Source organism: Macaca thibetana, chromosome 13 (genome assembly GCF_024542745.1).
Source record: "Macaca thibetana thibetana isolate TM-01 chromosome 13, ASM2454274v1, whole genome shotgun sequence".
Lineage (NCBI taxonomy): Eukaryota > Metazoa > Chordata > Mammalia > Primates > Cercopithecidae > Macaca > Macaca thibetana.
The window spans coordinates 76,456,721-76,478,145 of NC_065590.1; the positions used below are offsets into that span (position 1 = coordinate 76,456,721).

General features: G+C 45.0%; 1 protein-coding gene across 1 annotated transcript in view; it reads left to right on the forward strand.

Moving 5' to 3' along the window:
* Positions 1 to 21,425, forward strand: part of CAPN13 (calpain 13) — a 113,954-nt gene that overhangs the window by 71,125 nt on the left and 21,404 nt on the right. Inside the window, exons 19-22 of the mRNA XM_050753267.1 lie at positions 1,914 to 1,989; positions 3,918 to 4,046; positions 5,081 to 5,136; positions 5,693 to 5,750. Coding sequence (XP_050609224.1) covers positions 1,914 to 1,989; positions 3,918 to 4,046; positions 5,081 to 5,136; positions 5,693 to 5,719 — 288 coding nt within the window. The 3' untranslated portion in view covers positions 5,720 to 5,750. The remainder of the gene's footprint in view (positions 1 to 1,913; positions 1,990 to 3,917; positions 4,047 to 5,080; positions 5,137 to 5,692; positions 5,751 to 21,425) is intronic.

Genomic DNA, 21,425 nt, shown 5'->3' on the forward strand with positions numbered 1-21,425 from the left:
TCTGTCGAAAACAGTGATGTGGCCTGAGGCCTCAGTGTGGCCTCCCCATTTTTCCCAGGACAAAGTCTAAACCCTCAGAGTGGCACACAAGACCCTCTAAGTGGGTCCCCATTTGGGGCCCAGGAGAAGCCCTTTCCACTCATCCCACTCTCTCCTTTAGACTCCAATACAAGTCTAAAGGAGACTCACTACTTCCTGTAAACGTCACACCTATGCCCCTTCACCCTGCCCCTCCCATCTCTCCCCTCCCTGTACACTCAGACTGGCCAGTGCCCACCTACCCTGAGAGTCCAACCTCTACCACTCCTTCCCTGCAGAACCTTCCCTGGGGACTCTGCTGGCCCCCATGACCCCTCTGGCCCCTAACACTTGAACCCACATCTGTCAGGGCCAGCCACACTGTGTTGTCTTATCATCTTGTACTTACAAATAACATCTCCTTATTAGGAAAGCAATACCTATCATAGTAAAAAAACAGAAAATATAGATGGGCAAAAATAAACTTAGAAAACATGGTCTTGCCAACCAAAGGGAAACTGTTAACACCTAGTGAACATACTTCAGAATTTTTCTTGTAATATGTATACCCACACATGCCAAATAGAAGTATAATCTGTTTTTAAAAATTAATAAATGCCAATAAATACATCAAATGTCTAGCCATGTCACTAAATATTTTCATAACATGTTTAAAGGCTGAAAAAAAAAAAAAACATTCCTGTGTGGCTATTTCATTATATATCCCCAGATCCCCAACCAGGGGCCACTTGGTTTCTCATTTCATTGCAGAGCACTGCGATGGCCAGCATGTCCACTCCCCTGGGTCCCCCAGGGCAAGAGTTCCCTCATATCCATCTTTCCCCAGCACCTCCATAGTGTCTAAAACACAGCAGGGGTTCAAAATGCTGAATAAATGACCGAAGGAATTCCGAATGAACGAGTGAATGCCTGAGATCATTCTAGGTCTGTCCTTGCACTCACCAAAAGCCGAATAACGCCCCCAAAAAGCTGTCCAGCTGCTATTTTGCAAAGGCAGTTGTCTACCACGGTTGCCTCAGTCACGTGCCTGTGTGTGGGTACTTGGCTTTGGAGTAGCTCCTGGGGACAGCTAGGCATAGACCCAAATTAGGGTCCTGAGTTCAGTCCTGCAGCACTTACACACCTAATCCAAGGCAAAATGTTCCCTGCCTGAGCATCGGTGTCCTCATCTGTGAAGTACGATGTTGACCAGGATTATAGGGAGAATTGGGTAGAAGCAGAAAAGGCCTGGGTAGGTGCAAGAGCCGCCTCATACAAAAGTGATATGTTCCGGGTGCCACCTTCTGCCCCCGTGCTGGGCTCCAGGATGCCATTCCAACCTGCTTTCAATGTTTTCTATAGAGCATTCACTCATGTGCAAAGCACTCCCCCAAGCACTTTATAAATATTTAGTCATTTACTCCCTGCAACGAACCTATGAGGTAGGCACTGTAATTAACCCTATGCTACAGATGAGGAAACTGAGGCCTAGGAAGACTAAGTCATGGCTAAAGGTAATACAGCTGGTAAATAATCCACGATTTAAACCCTAGCAGTTTGGTTGTAAAGCCTGAGCTCCTCTTAACCACTACCCTACGCAAACTCTCTGGAGAGCCCTACGCTCCCCTCAAAAGCAGAAAACGGCCCTATGTGTCAGGGCTCAGCCTGGGGGTGCAGAAGAGGAAGGAGCCTGGGTGAGGAGAGAAGCAGCCACAGCCCCTCAGCAGGCAGCCAGGATGGTCAGTTCACCAGGTGTGGCCACTCTGTCCTCCCAGTCCTCAGTGCTGGGACCGTGCCTGCCTCTGAGGTTTAGGGAAGCAACCTCCCAGGACGGAAAAGGAGCATCCAGGACCTCCCCCGTCTTCACAGACTTCTTGCTTCTCTTCCCCTATTAGCATGTTTTCCAGAAGGTTCAGACAAGCCCTGGAGTCCTCCTGAGCTCGGACTTGTGGAAGGCCATAGAGAATACAGGTACAATGGGGACTTTGGAGCTGTGGTGCCTGGGGTCCGGAGGTGGGTGTGATGCCCACACCCCTAGTAGCAAAGCTGGCACAGCAGTGTCAGGCAATCAGAGAGGAGCACTGCAGATCTGGTGTCCTCCCCAGTTCACGCTGACCCTGGGGGGCCTCCAGGTCTGCAGACTCAGACATAGTTGCCCCGTCTGAGTTCTTACGTGCCAGTCAATTTTCCCAGATGCCTTTCCTCCCCAGCACAGCTCTAATTGTGAGAAAATAGCTGCCACATGATTGATACCTTACCAGGAATCGAGCTCGCCTCGGAGACGCGCTTCCAGCTCAGTATCTGGGCCATCAGGGTTAAATACCCACAGGCTGGCTGATGATCACTCTCTCTTCACAGAGAGTTTGGGGCTAAATTAAATCAAATGGCATCTGTCTGCTTCAAGTAGGCAAAGGCTTTCAGCCCTGGGATAATGATAATAATACCTTAGGGTGCGTAAGTGCTCCATGGTTCACCAAGCACTTCTGTTGGCATCATCTCATTTGACTGTCTCGACTACCCTGCGAACTGGGAAGGGCAGGAATCATTACCTCCACCGTCCCAATGGGGAAAATGGATCACAAAAAAAGTTGCACAAGGAAATGGACACCTTCCTTTAATAAAATGTAAAATCACATTTTCCTGGGTTAACAACGGAAGGAGAGTCTCCATCATCCTCCCTCCCATGGCTCCCGGCCTGGAGACAGGGCAGAAAGATCAGGCTGCTGCCCCCAGCTGTAGCCCGGATCCTCCCCTTAATGCTTCATAACGTAGAGCTGGGACTCTCAAACCTGAGCTGCCTGAGCTGCCTGCGAATCCCCTTCAGGGCTTGTTAAAGCCCAGATTGCTGCACCTCTGATCAGGAGGTCTGGGTGGGGCTCAGGAATTTGCATTTCTAACAAACTCTCAGGGGATGCTCATGTCCCTGGTCTGGGGACCACACTTTAAGAATCCATTAAAGATGAAATATTTTAAAAAGACCTCACTCATGACTCCAGAATAATAAAAGAGAAAAAAGTAGAAAATTGTTCGAATTCAACTCAATAAGCCTTCAGCAGCCAGGCAGGTAAGTGAAAGGGGCGATGGAGCTCACAGTCAGAAAACAGGTGACTGAGAACGTGCCAAGCAGGAGAGGACCTGGCTTATCTAAAGGCATTCAAGTTCATGTTTTATTAACTCTGCCAGAGAAAGCATGTGTGTCTCTGGCTGCCAGAGGCTCACGGGCCACCAGGCTTGTCCCCATGATGGATGGTTTGGTTTGCAGGGTTCTACTGGCTCTCTAAATCTTGCAAAGCCTGACTGTGCGCCAGTATGTACTTGGCCCTGTGAGGTTGGTGCCTCCCTGGAGCCTATAACTAGAAGCACAGGATGACAAGGCACTGAGCTCCTGCCTGCCTGAGGCCACCTCCTGCGTTCTGCTGTCCCGCCAAGGGTCAGTCTTTTCCCTGGATGGAATTAGGACTGCATCTCCTTGTGCCAGGGGCCACTCCCACCTACACTAGCGGCATCCATAAACAACCTACCTACAGTCATGGGTCGGGGGGAAGGTTGTCAAGGTCATCAGCAGAGAGAAGTTTGACAGAGGCAGGGCTAGAAGCACCCCCCAGGTGTCCCAGCAGCTCTCCCATTACGTGGGAATGATCAGATGATTGCAAAGACTGATGTGTCCCCAGAGCAGTGTCTTCAGTATCTTCACCTGGTCTCTGACCAGACTCCAGAACTAGGTTCCTGGGGCCCAATAACCAACGAGAAAGAGAAGACACTGAAGGGAGGGGGCTGCGTGGGAGGAGGAGTTGGTGGGAGGTTGCCGGGACCTCTGAACAGGTCTCTCAGACCCTGAGAAGCAGAGGAACCCCCCAGCCCTAGCCTCCTCTCACTCACTCGCTCACCTGTGGCCCCAGACTTCCTCAGAGGGATCTTTGTCAGTCGTGAGCTGCTGCGTCTGGTGACCCTCAGGTACAGCGACAGTGTCGGCAGGGTCAGCTTCCCCAGCCTGGTCTGCTTCCTGATGCGGCTTGAAGCCATGGCAAGTAAGTGTCATTGAGGGGCATCCCAGAGACCCTGGCAGTGACCGGAGAACACAGGAGAGGACTGGCCACCCCTTACCCCACCCCAGGCCTGCATGAGGCCTCAGCAGCAGGGTGGGCTGGCAGCCTGCGTGAGGCACCAACCAAGGTTGCAGATGGCATGACCAGCTCCCTCTGCACCCCCCTCTTCCCTGTAGTTCCCCATCCCGGGTCTCTTTTCCTCATCATCCTGCCCAGCCTCTCTCTCAGGAACAAGGTTAATTGAAATCATGCTGTCCCCCTCTCCAGGTTGTGTTTATCATTGAAACCTGCTCTTCAGTTATGTAATGAAGGATTTTGGTCCTCGCTGAAGGAATTTCACACACAAGTGAATAAGTGGGTGTAGGAAGTCCCTCCCCAGGCTTCAGAAATCCAACTGTGTGGGCCGAAGTTTCCACACCTTTTAGCAGCGTGACCCTTTGGTTTTAATGAAATCTAGTGTGAAACCCCGGGCTAGAGTGCGGCGGCTGTGATTGCGGGAGAGAGGCCAGACCCCTCCCCACTCATAATCCTCTTACCACCCTGCCATGAGGCACCGCTACAAAGCCTGCGGCTGTGAGCTGGGCAGAAAAGATTGAGGGACTAAGGCTCTGGGACGGTAAAAAAGAAGCCCGAGTTTCAACCCCCATACAGTTCTCAGTTGGTTGCACAAGGGAGGTCCCCAAATCGTATCACTGCAAGAATAACAAGCCCTCACATCCCCTCAGCCTAGTGTGGATGGATGCAGGGGCAGAGAGTGCAAGGAAGCTGGGAGAGGGAGAGGCGAGCGGGAAGAGCAGGCACAGGGTCCCTCTGAGGTGGCGAGCCCTGAGCCATTCGCCCTGTGCAGAGCTCGGCTGGACAGAGAAGAGGACAGGTGATAGGCACACCCCATGGGGCAGGAGGGGTTGCTTTACAGAATCACCTCCTGTGCTTCTTATGGGCCCAGGTCTGCCTCCCCTGAACTGCCTGGATTCCTCCCTCCTCAGTCAGTCAAAACCTTCCCTTCTTTATCCTAGAGACTTTCCGCAACCTCTCTAAGGATGGAAAAGGACTCTACCTGACAGAAATGGAGGTGAGGTACCTTCCCCTCCCTGGGGCAGGCACAGTCCTAGGCTGCCTCCCCTGACTTGATTCCAGGGGGCATTTTTTTCCCTGAGGATATTGAACGGTCTGTCAAAGGCCAGCCAAGCTGTCCCCTCAACCTCCAATTACTGCCTTATATATCGCTGGCCGCCAGGCTGCTTTAGGATCTTGGCAGACAGATTTTATTTTTTTTCCAATAGCTTAATAAAGCAGAGGATTATGTGGGAGTCATAAATCCTGGAGGGAACAGAAGGACAGCCCGCTGAGCTCACTGTACATTAAACTTACTCCCATTGAGTTTTAGAGGCTCCTGACCAGCCAACTGGTCGACCTAAGATATACGTCTCACTGCCTGGTTATTCAGGGAGTAGCAGAAGATGTGCTGTGAGACAACCCCACCCTGTACCCGGCTTGGGTTGGAATTAGCTGGAAGGGGTGATGAGACTGGCCTGAGGTCTTTCAAGGGAGGAGGATGGCATTTGCCCTGCTCTGTATTAAGCTAACAAGTGTAAAGAATTGTTGTAATGATGATGCTTATTTTTCAGTGGATGAACCTGGTCATGTACAACTGAAGCAAAGAGGAAAGCAGACCCCACAGCTCAGGTAAGACATGGTAGCTTTGGAGTCTTTCCCTCCTGGGAGCATAAGTCCCCCTTCTCCTCCAGGAACTGCATATAAGACTCTTTCCTTGGGAGAGCCTCCCCAGGGATGACAGACCCTTACCGAAGTGAACCAAGGCTTAGCTGCTCAAGGCCCTTGAGTTTCAAGGCCAATGCTGCAGATTTCATGCAGACAATGTAGACCAATGGACCTTTATGGAAAGGCGTGGCTTGAAAGGCATGAATGAGGGTTTAGAATTCTTTACTGAAGTTCCAAAGGAAAAAAGTGATCTCTCATCACAGGAAAGGCAAGAGAAATGGTGGAATTTGAACGGTGTAGAGTAACAGAAATGGTAGAAATGGTCAGGCCTTGGGGAGAGAAGAGCAGGCTCTAGCCCCAGCTGTACCATTGTCTCACTGTGCAGCTTTGGACAGATGATGAATATCTGTAGGCATCAGTGTTTATCCCTCTAGCATGAGTGTGCTGAAGAATTAACACTCATGTCATTTCCTCTACATTCTTTTTCATGGAACAGACCCTAGCGTTACATAGTCCACATCCCAACCCTGCTGTAGCAGAAGCCCCATCAGTCCTCTAGAATCCTTTAGGACTGGGGAGCTCAAGATGTTGTGGTTCCCGTTGTTGGACATCTCCAAGTGTTAAGTATTCCTTAGCTAGAGGCAATCATCTACTTCCCTGAAACCTTCTACTCATGCTGCTGGCTCCACTCTCTGGACCACTGTAGAAAAAAATACTGGACATGCACGACCTACAAAAGAGGATACCTTTGCTGCTTTGCTCCAAAGCCCATCTTCTTTAATTATTCCTGTTGGTTTTCATCCAGACCTCCTGGTGACCATTCTCTATGTGCCAATGTACCTTTGAAGTATACAGTTCTCCACACAGCCGACCTGTGATCAATATCGCCTAAAACTCGATTGTTTTTGTAAACAGTATTTAATCTCCCATTCATGTACCTTGAAGTAAAGAGACAGACACTGTCTCCATAAATAATGTTTTAGCATAAATATTTCCTGATGAACATTTGATGCTTTCTAATGATCGCAAATTAATACTGCAGAGATCATAGTTAATTTGACCCAACCATATTTCCTTGAGTTCTCCTTTCACTCCTTTTTAAAAACAGAATGTTTGATTATTTTCAGTTGTATTGTGCCTGTTCCAATCTGCATGATTTCTAATATCAAAAATGATTTGTCAATTGTATATTTAAGCTAATTTGATATACAGGGCCTAAAGGCTTAAACTTTCAAAATAACTGGATTCTCTCTTACTATCTTTTCTCCTGTACAGGGTCCCAATTCTCTCTTAACTAATCTTTCCACCCTTCCTATTTTTAAAAAATGTGTCAGAAGGAAGTATAATATTAGAGACATTCTTGTGTTTACTTCAGTTTCTTTCATTAATGCCTATCATCACCCCCAGGAGTGCTTCCCTAGCTTCCTCATTGATCACCACCCTCTGGCATCACATCATTAAAGCACATCCACTCACTCTTGGCTTGTGGTTTGCTTTACAGAATTGGAGGCAGGAGGGTGAAGAAGTTCTGCCTCCAAATCTACAAATCCACCTTCCTCTGTAACTATTTCCCTCCTTCTTCCTGTTAAGTTAAAGGGCACGTCCCTTTAAGGACATTCTGTTTCTCATTACCCTTCACCTTCTCAAGGGCCTGATTGAATGAATTCTCTCTTCTGTCTTCTGAATGCTAAACCTGTCTTTGTCTTCTGGAGTCATTTAACTCCCATTTTAAAATGTGTGTCTTTTAAATTTCTTTATCTCCTACCCCTTCCAGCTGAACTCCACCTCTTTCCTCTCATTACAACCAAATTTCACAGAAGAGCTCATCGTCCACATATTCTCACTTCCTACTCTCCCTGCTAACTGCTTCAGTTGAGATTTCTTAGACATCATCTTTCTCCCTGACCTTGGCATGGCCTCCCTATCTGGTTTTCCTATATCCACTCGTATCCCTCAAATCAATTTCCTGCAGCCAGACTACACTTTTAAAAATTCAAATCCAATCATTACATTCTCCAGGCTTAAAAACCCTTCAATGTCCTCCCATTGCTCAAAGGAAAAATCTGCCATCATTAACATGGACCACAAGAGCCTGCCTCCTCTGGCCCCTGCCCACCATCTAACCACAACTCCTACCTCTTTTTCCTGCTCTCTACTCCCACCTCACCATCACACCTTTACTTCCTTCTATTTTCCATGCTTTTCCCAGCCTCAGGCCTTTGGCCTTACTGTCTGCTCTGTCTTGGCTATCAGTCACCAAACTCCTGATCCTTTATGTCTTAGCCCAGTTGGGTTCCCATGTTATGGGTTCCCATATTATTCACTCACATATCACCCCTCCCCAGTCATAACATTCAACACACTTGGTTGTAGCCCATTCCTTCTTTTAAAGAAATGTATTGAGATATAATTCACACATTGTACAGTTTGCTCATTTAAAGTATAGAGTTCAATGGTTTTTAGCATAGTCAGAGTTGTGCAACAATCACCACAATATGATTGTTAGAACATTTTTATCACCGCAAAGAAGAAACCCCATGCCCATCTAGCATGCCCACAGCAGTTGCTTCCCAATTGTGTTCCACCCTCTAGCCGGAGGCAACCACTGATCTATCTTCTGAATCTAAGTTTACCTATTCTGGACATTTCATATGAGTGATTCATACAACATGCGGTCCTTTATGACTGGCTTCTTTCACTTAGCGTAATGTTGTCAGGATTCATCCATGTTGTAGCATGTATCAGTACTTCATTCCTTTTAAGTGCCAAATAATATTTCATTGTGGCTATACCCCATTTTTTTCATCTATTCCTCAGTTAATAGACATGTGGGTTGTTTCTAGTTTTGCCTATTATTAATAATCCTGCTATGAATGTGCACAGGTTTTTGGGGGGACATATGTTTTTATTTCAATTGGGTGTATAGTTACGAGTGGAACTGCTGGATCATATGGAAATTCTATTTGTAACTTTTTGAGGAACCACCAAACTGTTTTCCAAAGCAGCTACACCATTTTACATTCCCACCATCTAGCTGCAAATGAGAATTCCAGTTTCTTCACATCCTCAGCAACCCTTGTCATTGTCTTTTATAGCAATCCTAGACAGTGTGAAGTGATATCTCACTGTGGTTTTGATTTGCATTTTCATGATAACTAATGATTTTGAGCATCTTTTCAGTGCTTATGGATTATTTGTAGATCTTTGGAGAAATGTTCATTTAGTTCTTTGTCTATTTTTAAGCTGCGTTATTTATATTTTTACTACCGAGGAGTTGTAGATGTTCTTTGTATATTGTAGACACGAATTCCTTATATACGTGATTTGCAAAAGTTTTCTCCCCTTCTGCAGGTTGTCTTTGCGGTTTTTTTGATACTATCGTCTGTAGCATATGAGTCTTTAATTTTGATGGAGTCTCATTTATCTATTGTTTTCTTTTGTCACATATTTGTGGTGGTATAGCTGAGAAATCATTGCCCAACCCAAGGTCAAACTATTTATTCTGGTTTTTCTTCAAAAAGTTTTATAGTTTAGCTCTTACATTTAGGTCTTTGATCCATTTTGAGGTCATTTTTTATATGGTATGAAGTAGGGTTCTAATTTCATTCTTTTGCATTCATTCATTTGTCCCAGCACCAGTTGCTGAAAAAAACTATTCATTCTCCTGTTTCTTTGTCTTGGAACCCTTTTCAAAAACCAGTTGAATATAAGAATTTATTTATGAACTTTCTGTTCCATTGATTTATATGTGTATCTTATGCCAGTATCACACTGTGTTGATTGCTACAATTTTATCGTAAGTTTTGAAATCAGGAAGTGTGAGTTTTCCAACTTTATTTTACTTTTCAAGACTATTTTGGCTATTCTGGGTTCCTTGCATTTACATATAAATTTTAGAATCAGCGTATCAGTTTCTGGGATTTTGATAGAGAGTAAATTAAATCTAAAGGTCAATCTGGGAAATACTGCCATCTTCACAATATAAAATCTTTTGTTCCATGTGTCTCTTCATTTTTATAGATCTTCTTTAATTTTTTTGAGCAATGATTTACAGTTTTCAGTGTAGAAGTCTTACACTTTCCTTGTTAAATTTATTCCTAACTATTGTAGTTTGGGATGCAATTTTAAATAAAATTGTTAATATTTTCAGATTTTCATTGCAAGTGTACAGCAATAAAAATGATTTTATATTGATCTTATATCCTGCAGCCTTGCTAAACTTGTTTATTAGTTCCAATATTTTTAAAGAGCTTCCTTAGAACTTTATTTATTCAAAAATCATGTAATCTGCAAGTAAAGATAGTTTTATTTTTCTACACCAATATAGAGCTTTTTATTTCTTTTTCTTGCCTAATTGTCCTGGCTAGAACCTCTAATACAATGCCAAATAGAAGTGAACAAAGCAGACAACCTTGTGTTCCTAATCTTGGGAGAAAACACCCAGTTCTTTCCTATTAAATATGATGATCACTGTGTGTTTTTCATAGATACCATTTGCCAGGTTGAGGAAGTGCACTTCTATTTGTAGCTAGCTGAGTTAACACACTTTTCATTACTTGCTTGATGTCAGCATTCTCCGCTAGACTATAAGCCTGGGTGTGTCTTGTTTGTTGTTATTTCCTTAGCCCAAAGCAAAACACCTGTCAAAGAGAAACTAGTTGGTAACTTTCTCCCAAATAACTGAAAGAAATTGTTCTTTCAGGTTTATACCTTCCTTTGTTTTGTTCTCATCCCAACATTTTTTACTGTTAGTTTACACCCTAGTCTTCCTGCTATTTTAGCTATTCTCTATTTTATTCCCCTTTGGTGTACTGGGAGGCAGATAGTTAATATCATCTTGTTATTATCTCTAACATATCATGACCCATATTATCTTATGAAGTCCTATTTTTCCCTCACTTTTTTGAAAAATTTGAAAATTTCCCTCACTTTTTTGAAAAAGTTGAAAGTGTCCTGGTCTCTTCAACTCTATCCAATATTCCCTTATTTTGCTATTACAAAGTTTCTTTCTTCTAGGAGTTCCAACATTCTGAGGTCAGCAAAGAGACTTTCATTGTTAGCCAGCATTCAATCCAGCGAGTCCCTCTCCTTGCTTACTTGATCCTCTGTGTTACAAAGTGTCACTGGAGCAAGCAAAGGCTTTGTCCTGAGTTAAGCGAGCTTCTCCCAGAGATGAGGGTTTTTGGAGCTCCATCACCAGGCTACTTTTTTTCCAGGTCACTCCCTACAAACTGTGTACAAGACGTCTTTTATCTGCCCTTGGACTCACTGAGCAAGTCGAGGTATACTTTCGTTGTGAGAATACTTCTGTTCTCATCTTCAACCCATCTGCTCTCCTCTGACCTAGCAGATTGGGTTATACGTATACGCAACTGGACTGAACCCCTCCTCCTCTCTTCCCATCAAAAATATTTCTTTTAAACGAAGTGTATGCCTTGTTGTCACACTGCAGGCAACACCTATATTAAAATATGTTAAAATATGAAGTTCATACTTGAAAGAATGCTAATACTTAGTTCATTGCTCTGTGCTCCTTGGACACTTGAGGCTGTATTGATTTTAATTGATTTCACAGTCTAGAGGTTTAATACACGGCAAATCACACCCTGCTGAGAGTTTGTCTAGCTAATGTCGTCTACATCTGTGTTGATCTACTGTCAATATGCCAGTAAAATGCCTTATTCTAACAAAATTGGTATTTATAACAATTTCCCACTGTATAAGAATACAATTTCTTGAGGAAAGGGACACCTTCTCCTAGTCTGCAGGATTTAGGTGAAATATGACAACAGTGACCCTGGTCTTACTGATGACCCACAACCATTTTCTGCAGGATGAGTCTGCTTCTAGCCTAGTAAATCCATCTCTCCCATCTCATTCTGTTCATCAAAAGAAATTCTTTTTGAGAGATCTGGCTAGATGCTGGGTTGAACACTGACACCCCGGGGCAGATGGAACTGTCTGAGTTTAAGTTAAACTCTCCTATACTTGTGAGTTGAGAGTTGTGAGTCTGGATGTGCCTCTGGTGACGTGAAAACGCTCAACACCATTGGCAAGCATACACCTGGTGGTTACCAGGCACCTTGAGATGCCAGGGTGTCCAGCCTTCTGGAGCTGGCTTCGGAAGAAAAATGTATCCAATGGGAAACCAACATGTACACTCCAAGGGGATAAACCAAGGAGGAGGAAGAGTTGGAATCCAGGTAACAGAAGATCCAACACTAGACAGAGGCAGGGAAGTCCAAGGACCAGCGCTGTGCAGCCGAGCAAGAGAGTGAGCCATCCCAAGGGAAGCTGGAGGGCAGCCTTTGGGGAAAATGGGAGCAATCGTTGATCAAATTGCTTAATTATAGAAAAAATAATGTTCAGAGGGATTTTGAAATTCTGCTGGAGAGCTTTGGAAGAATTAGTAGAATAACGACTTAAACTAAGCAGACAAAAAAGTGAGGCAGTTATTAACTCCTGGAAGAATAAAGAGTTACAGAAGAAAGAAAATGTGATCCTAGAGTATTTTTTCATTCAGCAGTGAACAGTACACATACAATTGTAATAAAATCAAAGTGGAATATTGATTTAACAAAAATGTGACATAAATATATTAGAAGGATGGAAGGAGGGAAGTTGTAGACATGAAAGGGGGCTAGAAGCAACCTCACCCCATCTTCCATCATAAGAAGTCAATAGGCATTTAAAATTGACAAATCAAGAATTAACTGCATAAGCATATTACCTAGAAATATGGAGGTAAACATCAGAAGAAAGAGTTTAGGGAGGGGAATTTGGATAGAAATGGGACAAGAAGCTGCTATTTTCCTTCGTGCCTTGTAGCACTCTTTGAATTTTTAAATGATGTATCTTGGACTGAATTTTTATGAAAAAAAATAAGCAAACTAGCAAGTAGTCTGTGAGACAAGAGAGAAGGAGGGAGGCAGGGAAGAAGAGTTGAGGCCTCTTTACCCAATGGGTAGGGCAGCTGACTGATCATTGCAGAAAACGTGTCTATGCACGAATGTCACTTTAATCCAAACCCCCTGCACTTGAGAAAAACCACTCTCCTGAAGAAGTCCAAAGCCAGCCATCTGGAGCTTGCATGGGACAGAGCTCAGGGCTGTTGTTACCATAGCAGCCCCTGGCCTCAGCCCTTCCAACCTGCCTGGAGATGGGAGGAACATCTCTTCCCCAAGTTTCCCTCCACTCCAGTGCCAGCGCTCAAGGTGCTAAAATGGGCTATGATATGAACTCAAGCTTGGGGCAGGACAGGTGCGGGGGTGCCCTTTAAGGAATTTTGAAGAATGGGGTAGGAACATCCATTAAGGGGCCATGGGCATGTTGGGGTCTGTCAGCCTTGCCAGCAGGAAGCACCAGTGCTTCCTCTACTGTGGGATGATCCAGAACCGCATCTTTGGAATGGGGATCCTTTTCTGTGGTCACTCAAAGGAAGAAGTTTCTTTACTCACCCTTGGCCTTCTGCATTTGCACCTCCATGTCTTTCTCTAGGACAAGCTCCCAGTGATCACTCAAGAATCTGTCTTTCATTCTAAGAGGCTGTTCTGCCCACTGTGGTTGTGATACATCTAAACTGGCCCTGTGTGAAGCGGAGTCCAAGCTGTCTTCCAACAGCCTGGGTTCGGTCCTTGGCTGGCCCAGGCCCTGGTAAGCCTGTGGCCACCAAGCAGCTTATCTGAGCACTTTGGGATGTGCTCAGCCTACATTGCCCTGGAAAATGAAGCAGGAGATGTCTCCCTGTGGGAAAGGAGAAGCGAAGTTGCCTCTGAGTCAACTGTCACCAGTTGGATTCACTTCTTGGAAGAGCTAAAATGAGCCAGTTTGCCCACCCTCAGGTGCTATGGGTGACACGGGAGCTGTCCACTGGGTGTTTGCAGAATAATTACACTATCTTATATCTGAATCCTGATGATTTCACAGCTAAATGGCAAAAATAAAACATATTTCCCATAAAGGTCTCTCATTCAAGTTCTGTCTCAAAAATACACTTGGAAAAGAGGAAAGGTATCCAGCAAGGCAGATGCTTCCCTTGCTCCCTCCTCATCCACGGTGTGGTCACCAGGTGTCTCAAAAAGGCAAGGCCCACAGAGAATGGAAGAGATTCCACAGCATAACTGGGTCAGAACCCACTCGAAAGAATTTGCAGTTGGAAAGCTCATTTCCGGATGCATCAACCCAGTAGGGGAATCGTTGCAAATGGGTGTGTCAAAAGGACAGGAAGGTGGGAAGTTTGCTGAGTGTGTCTTTCTGAGTGGCACAGTCAAAGGACAGGATAGTGTGGGCAGGGCTGCATCATCACGCACAAACCCATGCCAGGAGCAAGGGCAGTGCTCAGCAGTGATTGCATGCTGTATACAAGTACCAAACACGCAGCCAAGTGACCTCATCTACAGGGACTGTTGTAAAGCCTTCACAGTCATTTCAAGTAGAATAGCTGCCTGCTTAAGGAGTTGAGCCCCTCTTGCTAATGCTTTTGAATAGCGAGAGGGTCAGACACACAGCAAAATTTGGGACAGGTCACTTTGCCTCCCAGTCTGCTGCTTGGTTAGCCAGGATAGATGCCCATGGTTGTGAGCATGGACTTTGGAGTTAAAGCTAATGTCTAAAGATCCTGAATCCTGGGCTGTCAGACTGCCCTGCTACATAAGATTTTCTGCATGCAAAAAAAAACTGGGACTGGCAGGTCAACAGAGACTCTGATAAGTGGGAAAATCCAGAAGAATGAGTAAGCCATTTCCTGCAGGATTCAAAGATGACCTTCACCCAGGCATCCAGGTAGAAAGTCTAACCCACCTGCACAGTTTGCTGCCACAACCACGTGTCATCCCAAGCTCCTTTTGGGGCTCCTTGCATCCTGGAGGACAAGCAGAAATGGATGATTCTGCCGGCCTAGGGTTGGTGGCGAGCAGCCCCGGGGGTCTGCACAGGCTGGACTGGTGTCCTCAGGATGCAGGGTAATTTCCTCCCTCACAGGGCTTTGCTCAGGGACCAGTCATTAATTTTCTCTTTAAACTAACAGAATTTAAAGGGGCAGGGTCCTCAATTGCTTGATTGAAAAACTGACTCTCCCTGTCATGCTGGGGCTCCAGAAGGCTCAGAAAGGCTCCAGGTGGCCATGGTAGAGGGGCCCTGGCTTCCAGTCTCCCCAGGAAAGGGCAGGGCCTTGATCCTTAGCCCCAGCACAGGGCAGACCAGCCAGTTCACCCCGAGGCTGCACCTCCTCGGGACTCCCCGTGTCCTTCAGCCAGGGTTGAGAAAGGGCTCCAGAGCAGGGCAGGCTTGACAGGCTGATGATCTCAGACAAACCCTGACCCTGCCAGCCTCTTACCCATGGGTCCTGGGATGGGTTGCTTTGTCTCTGCAAGGTGAGGAGGTTGGCAAGGACCATGGCTGGTGCCCAGATGGAGGGGCGGGATACCTCACGGAGCAAATGACAAAGGCTCAGGCACAAATCGCACCTGCCCCCCAGGCTCCCTAGAGCTTCTGCCGCTACAGCCGCCCTATGATGGAAGCAAGGTGTCCAGGCTCTTGTCCATTTTACAGATGAGATCCCTGAGGCCTCAGGTGGCCAGAGGTGGCCATGCCATTAGAAGTGGCAGATATAATGTGTCTCTGGGACACATTTAAAGCAGTGTGTAGAGGGAAATTTATAGCACTAAACGTCCACAAGAGAAAGCAGGAAAGATCTAAAATTGACACCCTAATATCACCATTAAAAGAACTAGAGAAGCAAGAGCAAACACATTCAAAAGGTAGCAGAAGGCAAGACATAACTAAGATCAGAGCAGAACTGAAGGAGATAGAGACACAAAAAACTCTTCAAAAAATCAATGAATCCAGGAGCTGGTTTTTCGAAAAGATCAACAAAATTGATAGACTGCTAGCAAGACTAATAAAGAAAAAGAGAGAGAAGAATCAAATAGATGCAATAAAAAATGATAAAGGGGATGTCACCACCGATCCCACAGAAATACAAACTACCATCAAAGAATACTATAAACATCTCTACGCAAATAAACTAGAAAATCTAGAAGAAATTGGTAAATTCCTGGACACATACACCCTCCAAAGACTAAACCAGGAAGAAGTTGAATCCCTGAATAGACCAATAACAGGCTCTGAAATTGAGGCAACAATTAATAGCTTACCAACCAAAAAAGGTCCAGGACCAGACGGATTCACAGCTGAATTCTACCAGAGGTACAAAAAGGAGCTGGTACCATTCCTTCTGAAACTATTCTAATCAATAGAAAAAGAAGGAATCCTCCCTAACTCGTTTTATGAGGCCAGCATCATCCTGATACCAAAGCCTGGCAGAGACACAACAAAAAAAAGATATCCCTGATTAACATCGACGGAAAAATTCTCAATAAAATACTGGCAAACTGAATCCAGCAACACATCAAAAAGCTTATCCACCATAATCAAGTTGACTTCATTCCTGGGATGCAAGCCTGGTTCAACATACGCAAATCAATAAATGTAATCCATCATATAAACAGAACCAAAGACAAAAACCACATGATTATCTCAATAGATGCAGAAAAGGCCTTCGACAAAATTCAGCAGCCCTTCAGGCTAAAAACTCTCAATAAACTAGGTATTGATGGGATGTATCTCAGAATAATAAGAGCTATTTATGACAAGCCCACAGCCAGTATCATACTGAATGGGCAAAAACTGGAAGCATTCCCTTTGATAACTGGCACAAGACAGGGATGCCCTCTCTCACCACTCCTGTTCAACATAGTGTTGGAAGTTCTGGCTAGGGCAATCATGCAGGAGAAACAAATAACGGGTATTCAATTAGGAAAAGAGGAAGTCAAATTGTCCCTGTTTGCAGATGACATGACTGTATATTTAGAAAAACCCATCATCTCAGCCCAAAATCTCCTTAAGCTGATAAGCAACTTCAGCAATGTCTCAGGATACAAAATCAATGTGCAAAAATCACAAGCATTCCTATACACGAATAACAGACAGAGAGCCAAATCATAAGTGAAATCCCATTCACAATTGCTTCAAAGAGAATAAAATGCCTAGGAATCCAACTTAAAAGGGATGTAAAGGACCTCTTCAAGGAGAACTACAAACCACTGCTCAATGAAATAAAAGAGGATACAAACAAATGGAAGAACATTCCATGCTCATGGATAGGAATAATCAATATCATGAAATGGCCATACTGCCCAAGGTAATTTATAGATTCAATGTCATCTCCAACAAGCTACCAATGACTTTCTTCACAGAATTAGGAAAAACTACCTTAAAGTTCATATGGAACCAGAAAAGAGCCCACATTGCCAAGACAATCCTAAGCCAAAAGAACAAAGCTGGAGGCATCACGCTACCTGACTTCAAACTATACTACAAGGCTACAGTAACCAAAACAGCATAGTATTGGTACCAAAACAGAGACATAGACCAATGGAACAGAACAGAGCCCTCAGAAATAATACCACACATCTACAACCATCTGATCTTTGACAAACCTGACAAAAACAAGAAATGGGGAAAGGATTCCCTATTTAATAAATGGTGCTGGGAAAACTGGCTAGCCATATGTAGAAAGCTGAAACTGGATCCCTTCCTTACACCTTATACAAAAATTAATTCAAGATGGATTAAAGACTTAAATGTTAGATCTAAAACCATAAAAACCCTAGAAGAAAACCTAGGCAATACCATTCAGGCTATAGGCATGGGCAAGGACTTCATGACTAAAACACCAAAAGCAATGGCAACAAAAGCCAAAATTGACAAATGAGATCTAGTTAAACTAAAGAGCTTCTGCACAGCAAAAGAAACTACCATCAGAGTGAACAGGCAACCTACAGAATGGGAGAAAATTTTTACAATATACTCATCTGACAAAGGGCTAACATACAGAATCTACAAAGAACTTAAACAAATTTACAAGAAAAAATCAAACAACCCCATCAAAAAGTGGGCAAAGGATATGAACAGACACTTCTCAAAAGAAGACATTTATGCAGCCAACAGACACATGAAAAATGCTCATCATCACTGGTCATCAGAGAAATGCAAATCAAAACCACAATGAGATACCATCTCACACCAGTTAGTATGGCAATCACTAAAAAATCAGGAAACAACAGGTGCTGGAGAGGATGTGGAGAAATAGGAACACTTTTGCACTGTTGGTGGGACTGTAAACTAGTTCAACCATTGTGGAAGACAGTGTGGCGATTCCTCAAGGATCTAGAACTAGAAATACCATTTGACCCAGCCATCCCATTACTGGGCATATACCCAAAGGATTATAAATCATGCTGCTATAAAGATACATGCACACGTATGTTTATTGCAGCACTATTCACAATAGCAAAGACTTGGAATCAACCCAAATGTCCACCAGTGATAGACTGGATTAAGAAAATGTGGCACATATACACCATGGAATACTATGCAGCCATAGAAAAGGATGAGTTCATGTCCTTTGTAGGGACATGGATGCAGCTGGAAACCATCATTCTGAGCAAACTATCACAAGGACAGAAAACCAAACACCACATGTTCTCACTCATAGGTGGGAACTGAACAATGAAAACATTTGGACACAGGGTGGGGAACATCACACACCGGGGCCTGTCATAGGGTGGGGGAAATGGGGAGGGATAGCATTAGGAGAAATACCTAATGTACATGATGAGTTCATGGGTACAGCACACCAACATGGCACATGTATACATATGTAACAAACCTGCACATTGTGCACATGTACCCTAGAACTTAAAGTAAAAAAAAAAAAAAAAAAAAAAAAGAAGTGGCAGATACAAGATTGAAGCATAAGTACCCTGATTCAGTGATTGTGGCCTCTGCAGCAACTAGGCTTTAGGCTGGTCCCTGGTGGAGCAGAGGAAAGGACTGGCGGGCTTCCCTGGAGCTGGCGGTTACCCCAGTGAGGTAGCCATCTGATAGCACGTGTGCACACACACGCTCACTCCAGGGCAGCTGGGTTCCAGACAGCAGCTACGTGTGTTTGGGGGCTAGGGGGCAGAGGTGCGACTTTAGCTTGGCTTTTCCCTGGGACAGAAGTGGATCTTTTGCCCCCCTTGATTCTCAGCATCTCCAGGCCCAAAGAAGATGAAGGCATGATTTACAGTAGGAAGTCACAGGGGACTTATCATACCCGGGCTTTCTCCCTGCTCCCAACCCCCTAGGATAGAATCCATAAGGGGCCTCACTATAGGCAACTAAATTTGTGGAGAGATTTTCCAACTTTAAAAAGCATTCAGTTCACCTATGTTTTCAATCAAGAACTGAGACAATATAACACCTAAAATTCAACATTTAGAACTTGTAATTCTATTTAACAACCAGTTAGGAGGAAGGGATGGGAATAAGAAAGGGGAGAGAATATGGACTAGAGAAAGAGTTTAAATGGTGAGGAAGGAAAAGAGTGTATCAGCCAGGTCTAGCCAGGAAAACAAGCAAACAAACAAACAAAAAACACTCAAGGTATGTCAAGAAGGAAGGGATCTAGTCTAAGGAATGAGGCACTTACAAAGCTGTTGGATTGGATAAAGGAGCCAAGGCCAGGAAGGTCACCACTAACTCCCAGGCTCACCACTAGCCTTAAGAGAACCAAGAAGCTGCTACTGCTACCCAAGTCAGACACTACAGGGAGCTGCCAGTAATGCTCCTGACCTGCTGTCTAACGCCAGTGACCTGCAGGACAAAACCTCACATCTGCTGAAACACACCCGACTGCACACCCTGCTGGAGGCAGAATCATATGCCTTCTGCCTCTCTTCTGCCTTCCAAACGTCACCCACATGCATCTCGCGGGTGGGACTTAAAATGTACCTGGATCTGTCCTGGCAAGGGTATTTCTCAGGCTTCCAGTCCCTGCCTAATAGGAGAGAATATAGAAAAGGGTGTAAAAGCTGCCAGGTGCCAAGAGACAACAGCCGGCACAGAGAGAAGAGGAAAATGGAAGGAGAGATAGAAAGATGAAAAGATGGAGATGGGGACCTGAGGGAGGAGGAAACTTTAGACAGATAAGGAACAGATAGATGAGGCATGGCCCAGAGCGATACAGACAAATTAGATGGGAGAGACAGAGGATACGACAGAAATAGGAAGATTAAAACAGAAGGAAGAAGACTGGGGCCACAGGTGCTGGTGGGAGTATTGGAGATAGAGCCCAGCCACGTGAAATCCATTCCCAGTGGAAATGTTGAGTTGCCCAAACCTCATCAGAGTTGTTTAACTCTGTTCATCTCAGACTTCTGGGGCTATGAGTTTCAACATTTATGTATGTACAAATCGCCTTGAGTAGCTTGTTTACAATTTTTTCTGAGATCCTAATCCAGGTCTGGGACTGGCCCTGGGGATCTGTGATTTTTAAAGCCCCCAGCTGACGCACATGGTCCTTGGGTGACATTTCAGGAACCACTGCTTTTGCAACTTGGCTGAATGGTGGCAGTTCTCTAGACTGCAGCAACCAGGGTGCCTGTGAGATCCCTAATGAATGCAAGCTTAAGGCCTACTCTGTTCAGAGGCTTCCTACCCGTCCCACTCCAACCACACTCTGCTCCCTGGGATGTCACCAAGATCCCTTTCTACTACCTCCCAGTTCCCAGAGAACTGATGTCCTTGTTGATTTTTACCTCTAAACAAGCTAATTAAGCAATAATCTTAAAAGAATCCATCACTCTGACAAGGTTGTTGATTAACAATTCCCCAGCCAAGCCAAAGTGCTTAATATCACAGCAGAAAGGCCAATAATGAGTACAGCAGTGGCACCTGGCTGCGGCAAAGCAGGTGATAGCTGTATCTGAGAAGATGGGTGCAGACTGGGTAATGGGCGCGACCTCGCCGCCTGGTGGAGGACAGAGGAGGGGAGGGTGGACGGGCTTGGGGCCGCACAGATGGGACATCTCTAACCAGACTCTAGACTATCCTTTCCGAGGCCACCAAATGCCCTCAGAGGGCTTCTAAATCTCGGAGAAACTCTGGATCATAGGAGAAGGGTCATGTGAAAGGTGGTTAGACACATGGACAGTTTTGTTTTTGTTTTGTTTTTGTTTTTCGAGACAGTTTTGCTCTCATTGCCCAGGCTGGCGTACAGTGGCGCGATCTTAGCTCACTGCAACCTCCACCTCCCAGGTTCAAGTGATTCTCCTGCCTCAGCCTCCCAAGTAGCTGGGATTACAGGTGCCTGCCACCACGCCCGGCTAAGTTTTGTATTTTTAGTGGAGACAGGGGTTTCACCATGTTGGCCAGGCTAGTCTCGAACTCCCAACCTCAGGTGATCCGCCCACCTCGGCCTCCCAAAGTGCTGGGATTACAGGCGTGAGCCACCGCGCCAGGCCGACACAGAAAATTTTGCAGTTGTGTCAGCGATATACCTACTCAAGTTAGAGAAGAGACAGGCAAAACGATAAAATGACTGCCTTTGAGAGAACAGGGTTAAGTCCAGGCTAATGTATCTTTCTCTTTTCTACACTTAAACACTCTTATTTTAAACACCTCTCTGTTCCCTTAAAAAACATTTTCTTTCTTCCGCCTTGGAGGATAGGCTCTTTGACCAAGTGGAATGTGATAAAACACTGTCCCCTGATGGTCAGAATTGTTGCACCTTCAAATCCTCCACGGTCCAAAGAT